The sequence below is a fragment of the Oncorhynchus clarkii genome, chromosome 12 (assembly GCF_045791955.1).
Source record: "Oncorhynchus clarkii lewisi isolate Uvic-CL-2024 chromosome 12, UVic_Ocla_1.0, whole genome shotgun sequence".
NCBI classification, from domain to species: domain Eukaryota; kingdom Metazoa; phylum Chordata; class Actinopteri; order Salmoniformes; family Salmonidae; genus Oncorhynchus; species Oncorhynchus clarkii.
Window position 1 is genome coordinate 75,622,751 of NC_092158.1, and position 24,255 is coordinate 75,647,005.

The 24,255-nt window shown below is 43.5% G+C and overlaps 1 protein-coding gene across 2 annotated transcripts in view; it reads right to left on the reverse strand.

Annotated features, from left to right (window-relative positions):
• Window positions 1-16,563, reverse strand: part of LOC139421291 (serine/threonine-protein kinase WNK4-like) — a 90,437-nt gene extending 73,874 nt beyond the window's left edge. Inside the window, exon 1 of one of the 2 annotated variants that reach the window (XM_071172026.1) lies at window positions 16,499-16,563. Coding sequence is in view for 1 of the 2 variants with exons in the window: in XM_071172024.1 (XP_071028125.1) it covers window positions 10,551-11,186 (636 nt within the window). In the remaining variant the exon portion in view is untranslated. Of the gene's footprint in view, window positions 1-10,550; window positions 11,723-16,498 lie in introns of those variants that run through there. The other variant, XM_071172024.1, reaches the window with a different exon arrangement.
• Between the last annotated feature and the right edge of the window lie 7,692 nt (window positions 16,564-24,255).

A 24,255-nucleotide genomic window follows, 5' to 3' on the forward strand; every position in this document is an offset into this window, starting at 1 on the left:
CCCTGGTGTCCTGGCTAAATTCCCATTCTGGCCCTCATACCAACACAGTCACCTAATCATCCCCAGCTTCAATTGGCTCATTCATCTCTCTCCACTGTAACTATTCCTCAGGTTGTTGCTGTAAAATTTGAATAATGTGTTCTCAGTCAACTTACCTGATAAAATAAGGGATAAATAAAAAAGTTACTCAACAATAATGACAGAAAATAAACAGAACAGGAATATTCTAAAACATGCAACAAGGCACTAAAGTAACACTGGAAAAAACATAGCAAATTAATATGCTTTTTGGCCTAAATGCAAAGTCTTATGTTTGTTGCAAAATCCAACAAAACACATCACTGAGTAACTGCCTCATTTTTAAGCATGGTGGTGGCTACTTCGTGGTATGGCTGTGCTTGACATCCGCAAATACCGGGGAGTTTTTCAGGATAAAAAGAAACGGGATGAAGCTAAGCACAGCCAAAATTCTAGAGGCGAAAATACTTCAGTCTTCTTTACACCAGACATTGGGAGACCATTTCACCTTTCAGCAGATCAATAATCTACAACACAAGGCCAAGTTACAGTTTAGACTTAAATCTGCTTGAAAATCTATGGCAAGACATGAAAATAGCTGTCTAGCCATAATCACCAACATCTTGACAGAGCTTGAAGAATTATGGAAAGAATAATGGGTTAATATTGCACAATCCAGATGTGTAAAGCTCCAAGAAGACTCGCAGCTGTAGTCACTACCAAAGGGGTTTCTAACATGTATTGACTGAACACTTATGCAACAACTATATTTCTATTCATCTTAAAAAATAAATAATAATAATCTTCCACTTTGACATTCAAGTATTTTGGTGGTTGAAGATATCCCTCTAGTGGTGTGGGGGCTGTGCTTTGGCAAAGTGGGTGGGGTTTTATCCTTCCTGTTTGGCCCTGTCCGGGGGTGTCCTCGGATGGGGCCACAGTGTCTCCTGACCCCTCCTGTCTCAGCCTCCAGTATTTATGCTGCAGTAGTTTATGTGTCGGGGGGCTAGGGTCAGTTAGTTATATCTGGAGTACTTCTCCTGTCCTATTTGGTGTCCTGTGTGAATTTAAGTGTGCTCTCTCTAATTCGCTCTTTCTTTCTCTCTCTCTCTCTCTCTCTCTCTCTCTCTCTCTCTCTCGGAGGAGGACCTGAGCCCTAGGACCATGCCTCAGGACTACCTGACATGATGACTCCTTGCTGTCCCCAGTCCACCTGGCCGTGCTGCTGCTCCAGTTTCAATTGTTCTGCCTTATTATTATTGGACCATGCTGGTCATTTATGAACATTTGAACATCTTGGCCATGTTCTGTTATAATCTCCACCCGGCACAGCCAGAAGAGGACTGGCCACCCCACATAGCCTGGTTCCTCTCTAGGTTTCTTCCTAGGTTTTGGCCGTTCTAGGGAGTTTTTCCTAGCCACCGTGCTTCTACACCTGCACTGCTTGCTGTTTGGGGTTTTAGGCTGGGTTTCTGTACAGCACTTTGAGATATCAGCTGATGTACGAAGGGCTATATAAATACATTTGATTTGATTTGTGTAGGATGTTGACAAAAAGTTACAATTAAATCCATTTCAATCCCACAACACAATAAAATGTGAAAAAATCGAAGGGATATGAATACTTTTGCAAGGCACTGTATAACCAACAAAAGGTAGTGTTGCCTAAATAAGCATTGGTCTATTTTTGATGTGATCATACCTCATAAGGGGACATTATGTCAACACTTGACCTAAAGCCTCGGTCAAAAGGCCAGCGCTGCCTTAATACTTACATAACAGATGTCATTGGGAATCATAAACAACTGCTATGACAAATCAAATGCATCACAACAACATAGAACATATTCATGGCAGGCCTCATGTTCTTTACCCCCTCACCTCCCCAAAAAACAACAACAACACAACCCTAACCCAGGTGTTGCTACAATCAATCTTGTGGTGACATTCCACAGTGCAGGGCTTCTCCTTGAAACTCCCAGTGTGTGAAGTGTACAGCAAACAAAGAAGAACAGAAAGGCCAACAAACACACGACAGAAAAAGAAGGACACCACCCCCACACACACACACAAACTATACATGGCCTGGGCACATCGTTGTTATGGTTCAATCAGGTTTAGGGTTAGTTACTATGGAGGTTTCACCCAGCCCTCCTCAAGGGCCATTTCAGGGATTCTGAGAGAGACCAACCCGAGGCATGGGAGGGACAGGAGTGGTGCAATGCTGAGTTTGAATTACACAAGAGAGATGTGACGAGGTCGCTTTAAGGCAACTTGCTGTCCACCAACTACTGCATTCTATCTATAGTTAACCATTTCTTTGTAACAAAAAAACATGTACAATGCCTTAGTAAAGTATTCAGCCCCCTTGACCTTTTCCACATGTTGTTACGTTACAGCCTTATTCTAAAATGGACTAAATAGTTATTTTTTCCCTCATCAATCTACACATAATAACCCATACTGACAAAGCAAAAACAGGTTTATATACATTTTGCTCAATTATAAAAAAATATATAAGTATTCAGACCCTTTACTCAGTACTTAGTTGAAGCACCTTTGGTAGTGATTACAGCATAGAGTCTTCTTGGGTATGACGCTACAAGATTGGCACACCTGTATTTGGGGAGTTTCTCCCATTCTTCTCTGCAGATCCTCTCAAGCTCTGTCGGGTTGGATGGGGAGCGTTGTTGCACAGCTACTTTCAGGTCTCTCCAGAGATGTTCGATCGGGTTCAAGTCTGGGCTCTGGGTGGGCCACTCAAGGACATTCAGAGACTTGTCCCAAAGCCACTCCTGTGTTGTCTTGACTGTGTGCTCTGGGTCGTTGTCCTGTTGGAAGGTGAACCTTCGCACCAGTCTGAGGTCCAGTTTGGCCGGGCGGCTAGCTCTAGGAAGAGTTTTGGTGGTTCCTAACTTCTTCCATTTAAGAATGATGGATGCCACTGTGTTCTTGGGGACCGTCAATGCTGCAGAAATGTTTTGGTACCCTTCCCCAGATCTGTGCCTAGATACAATCCTGTCTCTGAGCTCTACGGACAATTCCTTTGACCTCATGGCTAGGTTTGGCAGACATGCACTGTCAACTGTGGGACCTTTTATAGACAGTTGTGTGCCTTTCCAAATCATGTCAAATCAATTGAATTTACCACAGATGGACTCCAATCAAGTTGTAGAAACATCTCAAGGATGATCAATGGAAACAGGATGCACTTGAGATCAATTTTGAGTCTCATAGCAAAGGCTCTGAATACTTATGTAAATAATGTAATTTCTGGTTTTTATATTGAATCAATTGGCAAAAATTTCTAAAAACCTGTTTTCACTTTGTTATGAGGTATTGTGTGTAGATTGCTGAGGAAAAAAAACAATTTTAGAATAAGGCTGTAGCGAAATAAAATGTGGAAAAAGTCAAGGGGTCTGAATACTTTCCGAAGGCACTGTATTTATGAGATGTGTTGGATGAGTTCGATCGGACAGGATCAGTGTCCTTTATCGTTCCCCATGAGAACTGGCGTCCAAGCCCCATTTTCCAAAACGTAACAGAGAATGTCTTGTGTAAGGGGGGGACTGTCATCAACACGTACATAAAACACAGACATCACATAAAGATAAAGCTAGTTCCCACCTCCTTTGCCCCACCTCCCACCCCTAACCCAGCCCCGACCAATCAAGCAGTCAGATGAATGAGGACTATATTCAGTACTAAGAGCACTGCATGATAGATATCATAGAAGTTATCTGCATTTATAATCAATTTCTACCTCCATGGCAACAGTTTTATGTAACATTGTGCAAACTGAATCTGCCCCAGGTGAAGGAGAGATGATTGGCTTTCCTGCTAGCAGGCTCCATTCAAGTCCTCTGGACATATTGGCCAGCACTCCCATTAAACCAGTTGACCCCTAAATATAGCCAGTTTTAATTAAATGGTGTTTGCTTTTTTTCACCGTTAGCACGGCTTATGAACCAGAGCCAAACGGATGTAGTGCTGCTTGAGTGTGTGCAGTGCTCCCCTCCGTTTTCCTTCACACTCAGTGAAGGCAATGAAACATTATGAGCCCTAAACTGCATGGTAATGAATGGACAGGGGGTGTGGGGGCAAGCCTGCTGAGAGGCTGAGTCACTCAGCCAGCCAGTCGGTGTTATCCTTGATCAGAGCCACGTAGTCAGCAGTGGCCACGGTGGCATCACTACCGATAGCCTTGGGCAGTCTCATTAGCTGCGGCTGAAGGCCCATGAGTACGGCAGTGTTTGTCTCACTTACACACGTTTAGGGATAGGTGGGGGGTGAGAGCAGACCACCGTCACCATGGTAGCCCTTGTAGAGACCGCCAGCAATTTATCAGGGCTAATTAAACTGGGTATTGTGGGTAAAATAAATGAAGAGGGCAAGTCGGATTAGCTCAATCACTTCACAGGCGGTAAGAGCGACATTCTGAAGTGGAAAAGGCTGACGGGGAAAAAAGGTTCCAGCTGGAGCAGCAGAAGAATGTGTCCCCTAGAGAACAGTAACACCACGGGAGGGGAAAAAAGGGTCCAGCTGGAGCAGCAGAAGAATGTGTCCCCTGGAGAACAGTAACACCACGGGAGGGGAAAAAAGGGTCCAGCTGGAGCAGCAGAAGAATGTGTCCCCTGGAGAACAGTAACACCACGGGAGGGGAAAAAAGGGTCCAGCTGGAGCAGCAGAAGAATGTGTCCCCTGGAGAACAGTAACACCACGGGAGGGGAAAAAAGGGTCCAGCTGGAGCAGCAGAAGAATGTGTCCCCTGGAGAACAGTAACACCACGGGAGGGGAAAAAAGGGTCCAGCTGGAGCAGCAGAAGAATGTGTCCCCTGGAGAACAGTAACACCACGGGAGGGGAAATAAATCTTTGTTTGGGAAATATATAGGGGTAAAGGATGCTTATTATTAGGGGCTACCAGCCAGGGAAGTTCCAGACTAGTCACCAAGTCTCTTGTCACTTAGTGTGGCACAGGAATACGCTTCAAGTGACGAAGGGACTGAGAGACAATTCAATGGACTCCTGGCCTCAGTCTGGGGTTTGTAAATCTTAGTCTCATGTTTAGTATTGCAAATGCTTTTACAGCTAATGTCAGTTCTGGCCTGAAAGCCCTCCTTGTTTTCTTCTAGAGGTGGGGTAAGGGAGGGTTCAGTTAGTTCAGCTCATACTTTGTATAAGCGGCCTCTCTTTCTCTCTCCCCATGGGTCTGATTCCCACTGACATCTTGACATTTTGAAAAAGGAAACACAGCTGTATGAGTGTGTGTTCTTGAGAACAAGATCTCCCAAGCAATATCTAGTCTTCTTTAACTGTGTCATTTTAATGAGTGTCTAAAGGTTTTGATTGATTAGTGAAGGCTTTAACATGCAAGCAAGCCTTGCCATGGATAGGTAAACCAGATATCTTCTCTATATCATGCACTGAGTTACTCTTACATAGGAACAGACAGCATAAAGTTCAATCAGTGCACAGAGAAGACAAAGAAAGGAAAAAAATCGAAGAGATACGGATTTTATATTTCTAGGCAGTGTTGCCTAAATAAGCATTGGTCTATTTTGTATGTAATCATACCTCATAAGGGGACATTATGTCAACACTTGACCTAAAGCCTCGGTCAAAAGGCCAGCGCTGCCTTAATACTTACATAACAGATGTCATTGGGAATCATAAACAACTGCTATGACAAATCAAATGCATCACAACAACATAGAACATATTCATGGCAGGCCTCGTGTTCTTCACCCCCTCATCTCCCCCAAAAAACAACAACACCATCCTAACCCAGGTGTTGCTACAATCAATCTTGTGGTGACATTCCACAGTGCAGGGCTTCTCCTTGAACTTCCCAGTGTGTGAAGTGTACAGCAAACAAAGGAGAACAGAAAAGACCAACAAACATAGGACAGATAAAGAAGGACACCACACACACACACACACACACACACACCACACACACACCACACACACACCACACACACACCACACACACACCACACACACACCACACACACACACACACACAATACATAGCCTGGGCAGGTTGTTGTTCTGGTTTACTCATGTAGTTAGTTACTCTGGAGGTAGGAACTCAAGGGCCATTACAGGACTCCCAAGAGAGGGCGAGAGAGAGACCTTGTAATTATGCACAGTGTGATTTGTTTAAGGCCAACGAGTCAGAAGAACTCTCTCGCAGCTTCGATCTCTCTCTATGAGCCCTAGGACCATGCATCAGGACTACCTGTCCCTGTCCCCAAACCACCTGGTTGTGCTGCCACTATCAAACCCTGACCGGTTTCACCAGACGTGCTAATTCGTCCTGACCCTGCTGTTTTGACTCTCTCTCTCGGACCTGTTGTCTCGACCTCTGAATGCTCAGCTATGAAAAGCCAACTGACATTTACTCCTGAGGTGTTGAACTGCTTCACCTTCTATAACGACCGTGGTTATTATTTGACCCTGGTGGTCATCTATGAACATTTTAACGTCTTGAAGAACAATCTGGCCTTAATTTCCATGTGCTCTTATAATCTCCACCTGACACAGACAGAAGAGGACTGGCCACTCCTAGGAGCCTGGTTCCTCTAGGTTTCTTCCTAGGTTCCTGCCTTTCTAGGGCGTTTTTCCTCCTACATCTGCATTGCTTGCTCTTTAGGGTTTTAGGGTGAGTATCTGTATAGCACTTTGTGACAACTGCTGATGTAGAAAGGATTTTATAAAATGAATTTGATTGAAATTTGATTGATTTCTGAGGAGGTTGTTCAACCGAGTTCACGGACTCCCTGCACCTTGCTCATCCTGCTTGGAAACCCTGTAGCCAACAAACTTCGACAATCAACAGGTCAGTGCAGCACAACCAACTTTGTCTTTCAGTGCACAAAACCTGTTTCATAAAGATACACCAGTCTCTGCCGTCTTTCACTCCCCTGTACTGTATCATGTGGCTTGTTTTAGAATGACACCTCCTGGTCTCTACTATTCCCTCCAGCTTCCCAGCTGCCCCCTGGAGGGTTGGGGGGTGGCTCCTGTTACAATGGCTGCTGCCTGGCCAGGGAGTCTGCTGCTGCTATAAACAACTCTCTGCAAGCTGTCAGCGGAGGCTCTGCTGAGGGACATTGGGGGAGATTAAGATGAGTTAAAGGCATTTTACAAGATGGTGGATCTGTCCTGAACACTGATTGCTTTACCATAATAATTTTTGAGTGAAACATAAATATATGAAATCTGTCTTCTAGGGTGGTAGAACTCCTGGGCACAGCTATGCTGATATTAGTTTTGCGTTTGCAAGAAAGGCATTTTACTGTACTTGTGCACGTGACAATAAAAACTTGAAACTTGAAAATTAATGATTGTCACTTTGGTGTGAGTAATCTTGATCTTGGGCAAGTGGCAGGTGTTAGAAGATAAACGGGAGGCCAGGCAGTCAGTCTCAGTAATAAGCATTTCTGTGAATGAATGACTGTGTTGCAAATTTTACAAATACATGTAATAACAAGTTGCTTGCTGTGTATCTGTTCTAAACTAGTATTGCTCAAATTTGAGTGTGAGAAGCAGCTCTGGTTGAGTGCTGGCTGGTGCCAGTGGTTCTCAATGAAAAGAGAAATGGCCAGGCAAGATGACAGTCAGGCCCTGAGTGTCACACTACCACTTATCTCTCTGTCCCAAGCACCACCACAAGGTTCAGCTTTCACACTATGAGGTCACACATAGATAGATTACAGAATGTAATCGTACTCTCAGCATGAAAATGGCTTTTCCTCATTAAAGTACATGGAAACGGTATCTAGGAATCCTTGGCCATTGTAAAAGGTCACTCAATAAGGTTCACGAGTGGTGCAGTGGTCTAAGGCATCACTACAGACCCTGGTTCAATTCCAGGCTGTATCATAACCGGCCGTGATTGGGAGTCCCATAGGGTGGTGCGCAATTGGCCCAGTGTCGTCCGGGGTAGGCCGTCAATGTAAATTTGACATATTTTACCTTTATTTAACTAGGCAAGTCAGTTAAGAACAAATTCTTATTTTCAATGACGGCCTAGGAACAGTGGGTTAACTGCCTGTTCAGGGGCAGAACGACAGACCTTGTCAGCTCGGGGGTTTGAAAATGTATACGAACTTGACGTGTACTGCAAAATATATGGGTCTGATTCCCACTGACATCTTGACATCTTGAAAAAGGAAACACAGCTGTATGAGTGTGTGTTCTTGAGAACAAGATCTCCCAAGCAATATCTAGTCTTCTTTAACTGTGTCATTTTAATGAGTGTCTAAAGGTTTTGATTGATTAGTGAAGGCTTTAACATGCAAGCAAGCCTTGCCATGGATAGGTAAACCAGATATCTTCTCTAAATCATGCACTGAGTTACTCTTACACGAGCACATACAGCATGAAGTTCAATCAGTGCACAGAGATAAGACAGAGAGAAAAAGTCCAAGAGATACAGATTGTATATGGCCATGGAAAGTGGCGCAAGGAGGGGATTTCATAGAAGCAAACCAAGTCTGTTCTGTTGAGGGTAGACTTTGTTTTAATTTTTGCTGTGTTTCATCTGTATTTGTCAAAATTTGTAAAGTACCCCCACAAACCTCCCACTTTACCCCATTGCCCACACTTCCTAGTCATAGGACAGCTGCTAGAATACCACTTGACATGGGGATTGTGACAATTTGCGAGAAACGATCATTAAGACAATGCAAGCATTTTACAATCATTTAGACCATTCTCACCCCCCATCTGGTCTGGACTAAAATCCCTTGTGTCAATTGTTAGTGTGCATTCAGCAAAACAATGATAGAAAAACATTCCAACCTCACCCCTTGTCATAGGCTTTATATGCATTAACAGTGACAGCACAATGCCCTTCATGAAGGGGTTAAAGTAAGTAAAGACACTTATAATAATTAATATGCTTCCCAGTTGAAAATAGGCCTATAACTGATTTTTCAATTTTTCAATTGCTTCAACATCAGTGTTGATACTGAGTTGTGGATGACTGTTTAAATTGCAACTAAAATCATACAATGTTTGTTTTCGATTATCAGACATAACATTTCCTTACTACACAACTCCTGAAGCCTCAACTGATGGCAGCTTCCTTGTGCAGGCAAATGTAGTGCACATTATGTCTGGCTGCAGGTGATCTGCATATGAAAACTAAGTGGGGCAACTGTTTCCTACCCACTGGGCACACACTGACTGAATTAACGTTTTTTCCACATCCTTTCAATGAAATGATGGTGGGTATTCTGTCTGCAATTATCAACTATCAAGTGGTTTGAAAGACACTTTCCGCTGTGGTAGACAGCTCGCAACCGCGCTTCCTACCACTCTCTATATCACAGCCGAGTTATAGGTGCCGGTTTGGAGAAGTACAGATATTCACACATTATACAATGCAGACGAGGAGTTATAGATTGTTTATTTGTTGCCAGTAACATTTTTTTTGGGGGGGGGGGGCCCTCCGAAATTGTAACCACCTAGCCCTGGGTTTTGACCAGAGTTAGCGCCTCCTCTTAACAACGCTGCGCTCCAACGCTTCGCTCCAACACTTCGCTTCGCTTGAAATTTGCATAAAGTAGAGCACAACTCAACGTTTTCTTCCGCACGACTAGCAAGGTTCTCGCCGCTCTCCTTCCCACAATCCCATTTCTCTGTGTGTACTCGTTGAAAACGTATGGGGTGGAACTTCTCCTGCTGTTTTCACCAACAATGAATTCAGCAGGAGAAGTTCCGCCCCCATTAATTTTCAACGAGGGTACTTAGAGAATTGTGCAGGAGATTGTGGGAAGGTGAGCAGCGAGAACTCTGCTAGCAGAGTGGTAGAAACATTCTTGCTCTACTCTACTTCAATGTAAATTTCGAGCGAAGCGATGCACTGGAGCGAAGCATTTTCAAGAGCAAGCGCCTCTGATCAAAACCCACTGTATGTAAGACACCCATGGGTGGAAACGCAGTGGCCTTTATAGGGCTATTTGTATGATTACTTTGAGAGCTTTAAACTCAGTAGGTCCACACAGGTTCTCAATAACAGCAGACAAAAACCGATAGGCCTAAACCAAAATAGCACAGAGATTATAAATGAAGTCATGTATGGCATTTTATCTGAGTGGCTGATAATGTCAAGAAGGTGTGGGCAATTGTAATTATCACCTAAACACTTGTATAAAAGAACTATGGATAACTGCCTAAACACATTAGCCTGCCCTGACAATAAAGAAGTGAAATTAGCAGATGTATTTTTTTCATTTGTCCTTCTTTTTATGTTTTCTACTGTCTCAGTTTACCAATGTTCTTGAACTTGGGATTTCATTTGATGTCATTGTCGCATATAGTAGAGCATCCAGCCAATTAAGCTAGACAGCACACATGGTACCCACTCCACAATTTAGAGAGAATTTTTGCTTTGCTTGGCTGAGCCAAAGCCTTTGTAAACTATTTTTTGCGGTGGCCCAAAAGAGATTTTAAGGTAATGATGTGTGTTCTTTTGAGTTTTCCCCATCTGTACACAAAACATAGCAGATTAATTATTTACCTGTAGCTCACACCATGCCACTTCTACTGTTGTCTCCGTATCCAGGCCTTTGTACACCGTCTTGAACGACCCTCTCCCAATTTCAATGTTGAATTTGAGGAACCTTCCATCAGGTGACGTCGCCACGGCTTTGGTTTCAATTTCATCCTTTTCCTCTTGCTCCCGTTTGCTTTCAAATGGAGCTCGAGATAAAATGACCTTTTTGTCAGTGATTTCTTCCTCGGAATCTGAACTTGTGCCCTGTGCTTGCGAGCTGGGCTGTGGCGCGTCCCATGTATCAAGAGGTGGTTTGAGGTCTGATGCTTGGGTACCAGGAGGTGAGCACGTACTCGTTCCCGGGCTTGAGACGGGTGAGGCTGGTACTGATGAGTCCACCTTTTTCTCCTCTGCCGCCGTTTCGGCTAAAATATCATCAGCAGACCAGGAGTGAGTTTTTGAGAGAGGGGCATCATCGTAAACTTCAGGCTCCAAATCCAAGGTATTTATTTTGCTCAACCTGTACGAGTTTCTCCTGGAGTTTGCCGAGTGTCTCCTGCGCCTTGGTGGTATTCGGCCAGGGAAGCAGGAGTTGGCGTCGAACCCAGCAGGTAATTTGGAGAAACCCAGTCCGGCCATGTCGACCTCAAGCTGTGACATGTCTGTTTTGCCGCGAAATGCAACAGGTGGGTCTTGTGTCCCAACTAGTGGTTCTGCAAATCCGAACGAAGGCTATTTAAAAACATAAACTGGAAAAGGGAACATCATAGGTTGCAGGGAATGTGAATTATTTCGAAAAATAAAAAACTGCCAAAAAGCTACAAAAATCCAAATGAGACAAATAAGTATAGGCTACATATAAAATGTGTCTACATATTTGGCTTATACATTCGATTTGTATGTTCAATTCAACTATAGGCTATTAGACTATTGGCTAATAATACAAAAACAAAACAAACAAAAAAAATCAACAAGTGTGCGGACAAGTCTCTTCACCTCAACCTGAATGAAGGTCGTTCGAGTTCTCCCTAGTAAAAAGTGCTTGTTTAAATCCGCCAAATATAATTTACTTGGTCGTGGTCTTGCTCATAGACAGACGAAAAATAAATGACATTAATGCTAGTATTCCTCAAACCGTGTCTCTGGTCGCACGTCTTCAAACTGTCCGCTCCCAATGTGGATTAACGCTGTATCAACAACGGGTAGACTGCTCGAGCGCACAGTAAACGCTCAATGAGCTCCACCCCCCAAAACACATTTCGGATCTGTATTTTGCCTGCAACCATAGACTATTATAGGTTGAGAAGATATAGTTCCCTTGAATGTACACTGAACAAAAATATCAACGTAACATGTAAAGTGTCGGTCCCATGTTTCATGAGCTGAAATAAAAGATACCAGAACGTTTCCATACACGCAAAACGTTTATTTTCCATTCCACAAAAAGCTTCTTTCTCATATTTTGTACACAAATGTGTTTACATCCATGTTCGTGAGCAGTTATCCTTTGTTAAAATAATCTAACCACCTGACAGGTGTGGCATATCAACAAGCTGATTGAACAGCATGCTCATTACACAGGTGCACCTTGTGCTGGGGACAATAAAAGGCCACCCTGAAATGTGCAGTTGTCTCAAGTTTTTAGGGAGCGTTCAATTGGTATGCTGCCTGCAGGAATGTCCACCAAAGCTGTTGCCAGATAATTACATTTTCATTTCTCTACCATAAGCCACCTCCAACATTGTTTTAGAGAATTTGGTAGTACGTCCAACCGGCCTCACAACCGCGGACCATGTGTATGGCGTCATGTGGGAGAGCAGTTTGCTAACGTCAACGTTGTGAACAGAGTGCCCCATGGTGGCGGCGGGGTTATGGGCAGGCATAAGTTACGGACAACGAACACAATTGCATTTTATCAATGTCAATTTGAATGCACAGAAATGCTGTGATGAGATCCTGAGGCCCATTGCGAGGCCCATTTCTTTTAAGAGATCTGTGACCAACGGATGCATATCTGTATTCCTAGTCATGTGAAATCCATGATTAGGGTCTAATTAATTCATTTAAATTGGCCGATTTCCTCATATGAACTGTAACTCAGTAAAATCTTTGAAATTGTTGCGTGCTGCGTTTATATTTTTGTTCAGTATATATTTTCTTAGTTAACATTTGCTAAAAAATAAAACATGCTAATGAAGTTTACTTTGAAATTAGAAAGCTGTTAGTTTGTGGTGTGTAGTAGCCTAAACATACTGTACAGTAGTACTTGCAAACTTACTCTTCAAGGTAGCCTAATGAGTCACAAGAATCTTGGTCCAAGTGTGATATGAATGCATTCTGGCAATGTGCCAAGGCTTTAGATGCCAGCTTTTGGTTTAGAATGTTGGATTTACTATCCTGTATATTGTGCTATACTGTATGCCTACTGTAAGGTAATTATTACGATAACAGAGGACAAGAGTCATCAAAACGTATATTAACTTAATAATAATAACTGTTTTACTGAGGTAATTGCACCCAGGACAGGAGCTATCCACTTATCTGTGGTGTTGACTGTGGTGATTATCTTTAGCAATATTATATAATGTTGCACTGTTGAAATAGTGGGTAGGATACAAATGGAGATAATGACTACAGCAAAACGAATGAATCCATCTTAACGTCAAGTTGCAACAGACTAAAATTGCCTGGCAGCCTGCCATCCTGGCACTGTAGAAATAGGCTTCATCAAGAAGTCTGGATTAAGCCAAAGACAAAGACAGCTGACCATCTAAATCTAGGCTATACCTACCTAATCTCTTCAATAGGAAATTAAATCACAGAGACAAAAGCAATACAGATAAGCTGAAAGAGGTTTCACTGTCTTATAAAATAGGTTTACAACCGTGTCCTCATCAGTCAAGTATTTTTGTCTGATGATGAACTCAGTAATTGGTAGTTGGGTTGTGTGCAGATTTAGTCAAGGAAGGGTAATAGCATAGTGGTTATAGGAAAGGGTGTTTATTCATGTCTGTTTGACACATCTCACAAATTCTCATCAGTTACTTGTGATATAACACAGTAGTAGCATATCAATCAACAATTAAGAATAGATATGTAAAACACACCCAGTAGGTACATTATCGTCATCAGTTACTCTCCACCACAGACACACACATTTCCTCCATTCCAGGTTTAGCGTGTCAGGACATTCCAGGGTTAACGTGAGCACCCTGACACGGACCGAGGCCTCATCTTAGCAGGTTTCCAGGACGAAGTGGAAGGAGCGGCTTAGCGTTGTGTGGCCAAGTGATTTCAGGTCACATTAGCTGAGTGCCACACACACCTTACTGTTGACTTGTGCGATATACTGACCCCATTCCCCTCATACTAAGGATTCCAGCCAGGGAAGTTCCAGTCACTGTCTCCCCAGCCAGTGAGGGCATGTGCTACGGCTTTGATTCCTGGGTAGACCGGTGTGTGTTGCCATATGCTTACAATCCCTGACACAGACACTGATGAAGGTGCTCAGCCTACCTCTGTAAAACACAAACAGACCGACAGACAGACAGAGGGCCAGGGACTCTTTGTTTATCCCCTCCTCATGAGTGTGTGTGTGTGTGTGTGTATGCCTGTGTGTGTGTAAGAGCTTGCACCGTGGAGATAGATAGCTCAAGTCCCAGCACCTGATATAGCCCTCACAACCACTGCCAGGAGACTTAAACTAGCCATCCCCCACCTGTCACATGAGCTTCACAGAGAGGCTGTGTGGAGCAGGGGAGAGGAGCAGTCAGAGGGGGAGCTTATCTGCAGGAACACATTGCTCCTATGGCAGCAGACGGCCACCCACGAATGCTAATCACTCATGTTTGATGAGAACTTCTGCAGAGTCATCTTTCCAGAAAAGAAGAGTAGCACAGAAATTGCCATGAAACAGCATGGAAATGGGTCACACGGTAGACAACGTGCTAATCGCAGCGCTCTTCACAATTCCAGCTAAAAAGCAGCGAGTCGTCCTCCCTTCTCTGTCTGCTCTCTCTGCTGCTGTATGGTTTGTTTATCTCCCGGTCATGAGGCGGGCAGTGCAATACGCTCTGTTCTTGTCAGCACGGGGCAGGGGGATGGAGGCTGGGCCTTGACAGGGGAATAATAAACAGAGGTCCTATTTTTTGAAGGTCAAGGAAATTGATATGATATGACATTAAAAGCTTAGTGGCTTTTGCAACTTTTCCAAGGGCTTTAGCAATCCTCATAAATGCCTGACTGTGAAAGTGTATTCCAACATACACAGAGGGAAGCTCACCAGTTGGAAAGCAATGTGAACTGTTGAGTGTGAACAGAATATTAAAGTGTGCACTTAGGTGGGATGATAATATGTAGCCTAGTAATAACACAATAATCCAGTTGTAAACAAGGCATTGGATGAATATTGCCAGGTTGTTAACATACTCAATAAACATGGACAAGTAGCACGCCGGTCATACAATTTCTCAAGCAGGGCCCGCATGCAAGTACAAAAGCTAGGGCTCTTTCAGACAGAAGAGGGATAAATACATTCAAAGTGAGTGGGCTTTTTAAGAGAGGCCTCCTTTCCTTGGATGCTAATGACCATCAATATGCACATACCCTATATTATCCCTGGCCAATTCCAATATTTTTTCCACTAACTGGTATTCATCAGCTCTTTTCTCATCAGATATTTTTCAGAGCTGATCTAATTGGTCTTTTGACCAATTAGATCAACCAATTAGATCAGCTCTGATAAAGATCTGATGAGAAAAAATCTGATGTGATTGGTCAAAATACCATAATTGGGCTGACTGTCTAAATGCAGCCTAAGGTGTCCAATGCTGTGTCCCAATACTCATAAATGGCTCCCTATCCTTGCCTCGCCTCCTACTGTAGGTCACCAACACTCCAATAAAACTGAGTATGTGACAGCAATACTATGAAATTCCCACCTAACCTACCCATGTGGTAACTGAAAGACATTTGTTCCTTACTCTTGTTAGAGTATGTAATGACATAGTACTGTAATGTAGAACTACACTTGTACTTGGAATGCATTGATGTTGCCACCTAGTGGGCTTATCTGGAACAACACAGACCCATGTTGCAAGACTGCATCTCAAAGTCTGCCTACACCACTGACAGAACAAAATGAAAAATGGAGTAGGGTTACATCTACAACTCTTCTCTTTATAGTCAACAAGTCACACATCAGCACGTGGGAGTGTGTGTCAACTCTGGAGCTACAACAACAGGGCTAGGTGGCTTTGTTGTTTGCTTTCACTGATGTATGAACTAACCATTAAGCCCTATTAACCAATGTTTTATACTGAGTTTAAGCAGTGCTTAATTTGAGCCGGATGGTTTGCGCAACGTTGTAGCCCAAATAGACCAACGCGTGGCCATTGCTGTGATGAGAGAAGTGCGCCTCAGAACTAGAATGAGAGTCACTTTCTATAATCTCTTTCCCTGCTCTGATAGATATCAGCATGCAACTCTCCTCTCTCCAGCTATGCACTTAATCATTTATTTCCTTATAGAATCATAGCCGCGGGAAGGATGCTGGAGGTATCACAGAACCCCTGATACATTTAAATGCATTTTGCCAAAGTTATAGAATTACTGCTGTCAGCCAAAACAGGCTATTCACGATATTGCAAATACAAATCGCGGGACAACACAGATCCTGATGAATAGAGAAGACTATTCTGTCTGTAGGCTAGCAAGTTATCAACTTCCAAATAGACATATTGAGCGAACAGCATTGTTTTACAAAGTAAAACAAGAGAGGTAAGCTTTTGGCACGAGCGTTTTACAAAGTAAAACAAGGGAGAGAGAGGTAAGCTTTCGGCCATATCGGCCATCGCGGGTGAATGAGCTGCGTATCGTTGAGTGAGTCAGTGAAACGAAAGCTTTTTTAGGACAAATGTATTTTGTACAATATATATATGTGTGTGTGTGTGTGTGTGTGTGTCACCACTCACCTAGGCCTGGGCTATTGATGGATTCAAGACAAAGTCGTTGTCATTGATTTACGATTCTCAGTTTGTCAGTGTCAAAGTACAGCCTGTCATTTCGATCATTTGTGAGGTATTAAAAAATATTCGTCTAAAGTCTCCAGTCATCTAAAATCATGTAGAATTGAATGAAATGCGTTTATGAAGGCCATTTTCCCGGACCATAGGCGACTAAACATTTCCCCATGTGTGTAACTTCTGAAATCGCCTCTCTATACTCTACTGCTCTATGCTAGTACGCAAAGGCGATGATAATGCATGCAATGATTTATTATATAAGTGATTTTTCTTTTCATGCGTTCTTGGGCTGCAACGTTGCGCAATTGACAAATTAAGCACCGAGTTTACGTTAGTAAAAGTGTGCTTATGTTCATAGGGAAAATATATCAAATGTGTGAAAATAATAAGTATGTTTTTGTGGAGGCAGAAATTCACAAGAGTCCATCCAGATTGTGACTATTTTTTGGATAATGGTTCCCTGTCTAATGAGACTGGAACAAACCCACATTCAAAGGAGGGAAATTGTTATTCTGTTTTGTTATTCTGATTAGCTTTTGCCGAACTTGATGTTGACAAAATAATCAGCTGACAAGCGAACATGGCTGTTATGGGATTTTTTTTTATCAATAATGACTAAATGAGGTATACTACACTATAACTGGCAAGAATTCTACCCTGTCTTTCTTGTAGTATTAAATCATGTTTGTTCATTAGGAAGGGGTTATATGGCATGTACCTAGGAAAAAAGGAATGTATGTAGAGATAAGAGAGGACCGGGAGGGCCCCTCCAGAGTTATGGTGTCTGGGGGAGCCTGGAACTGTCAGCTGAGGGGTTATAAACTGTGGTTAGACTCATGAGAAAATCCATGTTGGTGTGTATGTATGTGCATAGTTTAGGATGGTATAAGAAGGAAGGTATTTGTGAAAACTTGAGAGCTCTCGCAAATAAATTGGGATCTGATCAATTGTGAGCTGGGAATTCTGTCTGTTTTATTTAAGACCAGAACTTTACAACCTCTGGTTACAACCTCTGGGTATCAGACAGATCAATATCATTGGAATTTATGAACACTGATTAAATAATTACATGACAATGGCAAACAAGTCATATTTGATTGCAATATTGTTAGATAGACACTAAACACATGTATCACTGGTGATTTCTGTCAATGCCTGCTTTGAGTCTGTATGAAGCACTATTTTGTGTCAATCTCTTGGGAGGCCGTCATTGTGTGTTGTTTTCAGTAGGCTTACACACATCAACTTCAAGATTCTTGGCATACATTAGTGAGCCATCACAGTGGCTTTGAGTCAAAATGTGAGCCAGAGTCAAGGGTTACCAACTTACCAGGACCCTGATGCAGGTGATTGTAAATGTAGGCTACTGTCAGGGCCACTGTCCAGAGGGAAGTACTTACATTTTAGTCATTCAGTAGACGCTGTTATCCAGAGCGACTAACAGTTAGTGCATTCATCTTAAGATAGCTAGGTGGGACAACCACATATCACAGCACAGGCATAGAAAGGACATTTTTCTTCAATAATGTAGCTATCAGTAGAGAGCTAGAAAGGGGTGGGGTCAAGTAAAAGTGCTGTTTAATTTTAATACTTTATTTTGGGGTGAGGGGGTCGAGGTGAGGTGGATGATTATTTAAGATACTGTTTGATGAGGTAGGGTTTCAGAGGGATGAGGGGCAGTTCCTCTTGCTGTTCTGTAGGTAAGCACCATGATCTTGTAGTGGTTGCGAGCTTCGACTGGAAGCCAGTGGAGTGTGTGGAGGAGCAGGGTGACATGGGAGAACTTGGGAAGGTTGAACACCAGGCGGGCTGCAGCGTTCTGGATAAGTTGCAGGGGTTAAATGGCACACGCCGGGAGCCCAGCAAACAGCAAGTTGCAGTAGTCCAGACGGGAGAGGACAGGTGCCTGGATTAGGCCCTGTGCGAGGTAGGGTCATACTCTACGGATGTTGTAGAGCATGAACCTGCCGGAGCGGGTCACTGCTTTGATGTTTGCAGAGAAAGACAGAGGGTTGTCAGGGTCACGCCAAGGTTCTTTGCACTCTGGGAGGGCAACACTGTGGAGTTGTCAACTATGATGGAGAGATCTTTGAGCGGGCAGTTCGGTCTTGTCGAGGTTGAGATATCTGCCAGGCACGCAGAAAAGCATGTCGCCACCTGGGTGTCAGAAGGGGGGAAGGAGAAAAGTAGTTGAGTGTTATGCTCAATAGCAATGATAGGAGAGACCATGTGAGGATATGACGGAGCTGTGTGACGGTGTATAGAGAGGAGAGGGCCTAGAACCGAGGCCTGTGGGACACAGTAGTGAGAGAGAGTACATGGTGCAGACACAGATCCTCTCCACGTCACCTGGTAGGAGTGGCCTGCAAGGTAGGATGCAATCCAAGAGTGTGCAGAGCCTGAGACGCCCGGCCCTGAGATGGTGGAGTGGATGATCTGATGGTTCACGGTGTCAAAGGCAGCGGATAGATGTAGGAGGATGAGAACAGAGGAGAGAGTGTCAGCTCTGGCAGTGCAGAGAGCCTCCGTGACACAGAGGAGAGCAGTCTCAGTTGAGTGACCCGGTTAGGGCCAAGAAGCTCGTTCTGAGAGAGATAACGAGAAAGTTGATCAGAGACAGCATGCTCAAGTGTTTTGGAAAGAAAAGAAAGGGAGAGAGGTCTATAGTTGTTGACGTCAGATGAGTCAAGTGTTGGTTCCTTGAGGAAGGGAGCAACTCGGGCCGTTTTGAAGTCAGAGGGGTCAGGGATGAGTTGATGAGGGAAGTGAGAAGGCCTCCAGAGATGGTCTGGAGGAAGGAGGAGGGGATGGGGTTGAGCGGGCAGGTTGTCGAGGGGCCAGACTTAACTAGTCGCAGGATGTCATCTGGAGAGATAGGGGAGAACGAGGTCAAGGCGTAGGATAGTTCTGTGTGAGGGAGACCAGGGGACTCAATAGGCTGAGTAGGCCTTTTTTTCAAAGTGGTTGACAAAGTCGTCCGCAGAGAGGGAGGAGGGGGTGGAAAAGAGTTTCCTAGGGTTAGAGGCAGAAGCTTGAAAATTAGAATGGTAGAAAGTGGCATTAGTAGCGGATACAGAGGAAGAGAACATAAAGAGGAGGAAGTTAAAGGATTATTTTTATTTATATTTAACCTTTATTTAACTAGGCAAGTCAGTTAAGAACAAATTCATATTTACAATGATGGCCTACCAAAAAGCAAAAGGCCTCCTGCGGGGACAGGGGCTGGGATTAAAAATATAAATACATGAAATAAAAATATAGGACAAAACACACATCATGACAAGAGAACACAACACATAAAGACCTAAGACAACAACATAGCATGACAGCAACGCATGACAACACAGCATGGTAGCAACACAACATGGCAGCAGCACAACATGGTAGCAGCACCTAACATGGTATAAACATTATTGGGCACAGACAACAGCACAAAGGGAAAGAAGGTAGAGACAACAATACATGACGCAAATCAACCACAACTGTCAGTAAGAGTGTCCATGATTGAGTCTTTGAATGAATAAATTGAGATAAAACTGTCCAGTTTAAGTGTTTGTTGCAGCTTGTTCCAGTCGCTAGCTGCAGCGAACTGAAAAGACGAGCGACCCAGGGATGTGTGTGCTTTGGGGACCTTTAACAGAATGTGACTGACAGAACAGCTGTTGTATGTGGAGGATGAGGGCTGCAGAAGAAATCTCAGATGGGGGGGGGAAGTGAGGCCTAAGAGGGTTTTATAAATAAGCATCAAACAGTGGGTCTTGCGACCGGTTTACAGAAGATTATAGAGTGCAGTGATGTGTTCTATAAGGAGCATCGGTAACAAATCTGATATCCGAATGGTAAAGAACATCTAGCTGCTCGAGAGCACCCTTACTTGCCGATCTATAAATTACATCTCCGTAATCTAGCATGGGTAGGATGGTCCTCTGAATCAGGTCCTCCAGTGTTTTCCTCCATTTTCGCTCAGCTGCCCGCAGCCCTGTTCTGTACCCTCGCAATGAGTCACTCAGCCACAGAGTAGGAGGGGAGGGCAGAACTGGCAGGAAGAAATGGGGACAGTGCGAGTCATAGGATGCGGAAAGGGAAGAAAGTAGGGTCGAAGAGGCAGAATCAGGAGACAGGAGGGAGAATGATTTAGCAGAAGGGAGAGATGATAAGTTAGAAGAGGACAGAGAAGTGGCAGAGAGAGAGCGAAGATTGCGACGGTACATGACCATCTGGGTAGGGGCTGAGTGGTTATGGTTGAAGAAAAGGGTGACAGAAAAGGAAACAAAGTAGTGATCAGAGACCTGGAGTGGGGTTGCAGTGAGATTAGTAGGCGAGCGGCCTCTAGTAAAGATGAAGTCAAGCGTATTGCCTGAGTTGTAAGTTGGAGGGGGTTGGGAAAGGGTGAGGTGAAAAGAGGCAAGGAGGGGGAAAAAGGGCAGCATAGGCTGAGATGAACTCGGTGTTTACGTGTGTTGTGCGCGCAGGGTACACTAAATTAGAAGGGTTGAAACCAAGGGGTGAGGAACGTCTTTAACGTCTACAGAGATAGGTGCGAACAAGTTTTGAAAACACACACATTGTCATGGCCGTCAAAGGAAGTGGACCAAGGTGCAGCGTGGTGAGCGTACACTGTATTCCTATTATTTAGAAATGACGCCAACAATAAACAATACAAAACAACCGCGCCGCTAATGGGCCATGTGCCACAAACAAAGTTGACTTCCCACACACAAAGGAGGGAAGGGCTACCTAAGTATGGTTCCCAATCAGACAACAATAGACAGCTGTCCCTGATTGAGAACCATACCCGGCCAAAACATAGAAATACAAAATCATAGAAAACAAAAGCATAGAATGCCCACCCCAAATCACACCCTGACCAAACCAAATAGAGACATAAAAATGCTCTCTAAATTCAGGGCGTGACACACATAGTTGACAAAGCTACTAAAGAACAAAATGAGATAATCTGTAAATAACTAGCAATAGCATGAAGCCCACTGAGATGGTTATATATACACTCAGAAAATAGATGAAACCACCCTCCTTACCAAAACAAGTCACAAATTGCCCTGCCACTTGATCCTGGTTGATGTGTCAACAACTATCTGCAAATTATGAGCAGTCAGCAGGTCACACACCAAGTAGGACACTGGGAAGAGAGGCAGCACTTAAAGTAGATGGCCCAAGCCAGCAAAAAGACAGTACTAGACCACAACAGATCAAGACAAAAAATAAATATACTTATCACTCCTGCAGACATCAGGAGTCCTCTAGATATAGAATGAAGCACTTGACTCTAATAGGTGAAACCTTGTTTGAAGAGTTGTGTACTGTGCTCAAGTGAGTTATGTATGGAATAGCACTGCGTAGGCGTATCTCATAGGTTATTAGAGTATGCAATACATTTAATTGAATTTTGAGGGCGGGGGAGATTGGTCCTCAGAGGGAATCCTGAGCGCTGCCTCCCGAACTTGGCCTTAAGATGCTTTTGGAAAACGGCCCAGGTTAGTAGGAAAATATAGGGCAGCGTTTTCCATTAGCCAATCTGTAACGTTGACTATACAGCCATCATTTAATCGGCCTTACAAGGCGTATCTTTAGGGCATGTCTATCTAAAAGGACCCATGAGCACCAACATGTGAAGTTAATAGGAGCATATCAAATTGGGTGTCAAATGAAAGCTACACTACATGGCCAAATGTATGTGGACACTTGCTCATCGAACATCTCATTCCAAAATCATGGGCGTTAATATGGAGTTGGTCTGCCCTTTGGTGCTATAACAGCCTCCAGTCTTCTGGGAAGGCTTTCCACAAGATGTTGGAACATTGCTGTGGGGACTTGCTTCCATTCAGCCACAAGAGCATTAGTGAGGTCGGATGTTGGGCGATTAGGCCTGGCTCGCAGTCAGCTTTCAAACAAATCACATTTTATTAGTCACATGCACTGAATACAACAGGTGTAGGTAGACCTTCCAGTGAAATGCTTACTTACGAGCCTCTAACCAACAATGCAGTTTTAAAAAATACGGATAAGAATAAGAAATAAAAGTAACAAGTAATTAAAGAGCAGCAGTAAAATAACAATATCGAGACTATAGCGAGACAATGTGCGGTGGCACCGGTTAGTTGAGGTAATATGTACATGTGGGTAGAGTTATTAAAGTGACATTCATAGATCATACCAACAGAGAGTAGCAGAGGTGTAAAAGATGGGGGGGTGGGGGGCAATGCAAATAGTCTGGGTAGCCATTTGATTAGGTGCTCAGGAGTCTTACGGCTTGGGGGTAGAAGCTGTTTAAAAGCCTCTTGGACCTAGACTTGGCGCTCCGGTACCGCTTGCTGTGCGGTAGCAGAGAGAACAGTCTATGTCTAGGGTGGCTGGAGTCTTTGACAATTTTTAGGGCCTTCCTCTGACACTGCCTGGTATAGAGGTCCTGGATGGCAGGAAGCTTGGTCCCAGTGATGTACTGGACCGTTCGCACTACCCTCTGTAGTGTCTTGCGGTCGGAGGCCGAGCAGTTGCCATACCAGGCAGTGATGGTGCAGCTATAGAACCTTTTGAGGATCTGAGGACCCATGCCAAATATTTACAGTCTCCTGAGGGGGAATAGTTTTGTCGTGCCCTCTTCACGACAATTCATCCCAAAGGTTTTCGATGGGGTTGTGGTCAGGGCTCTGTGCAGGCCAGTCAATTTCTTCCACATCGATCTCAACAAACGATTTCTGTATGGACCTCGCTTTACGCACGGGGGCATTGTTATGCTGAAACAGGAAAAGGCCTTCTTCAAACTGTTGCCACAAAGTTGGAAGCACAGAATCATCTAGAATGTCATGCATGCTGTAGCATTAAGATTTACCTTTCCATAATAATGCATTTCTGTATTGTACAGATCAGGAAACCATGATGTAAATTCTGTTACCTTAATTCCGTTACCAGATGTAAATCCACTTCACCTACTGTAATTCAATAACCAAATTAAATGTATTCAAACTCAAGGTGTCATGTCATAGCTGACATCCCATTCTTTCTACAGACATCTTTGAATTTTAATTCGGAGCAGATATATATTTTATAAACATGGTTGCATAAAAAACTGAGGGAGATTTTATCATAATTCTGTTACCAAACTTTGCATCTGCACAGTTCTTCCAGTGAATGTGATTTTGTGAAATGTTCTGTGTAAATTGTTAAAAGTAGTCCTTGTGCATAGAATTGTATGGTTTGTTAAACTTTGAAATCAATACTGTTGTTAGGAATAAAAATTTAAAGAGAAAAATCTTAGCCAAAGCCTATAGGGTCTGGGTTGAGCAGTCCCAGCACATAGACTAACTGTGACAAAGGTTTACAATACAGACAGTCAATATATGTCAATAGCTTAATGAATATGAGTAAACTTTAAACTAAGATTTGAAACAACTTTTGCTAATGTCAGAAAAGACACGGGACACGTTTGAGTAGTAAGGCGAAAGACAAGTCAAGGAGTGAAGTCGGGGGAGGTGCATCTGTGACATCCGAAAGTTGGACACTAATGTGGTTTTCCAACAGCAAGGCTCAGATCAACATGGAAGTGTTGATAAAGAAAGTTTTCATTACAATGTCGAAATAAACATGGTTTCAACCCCCATATTACACACTCACAAACTGAAATCATATGGGTGTTCATTGTACAATCAATGACTGTTTCCGTCATGTCTTTGGTCACATTCAGAGCC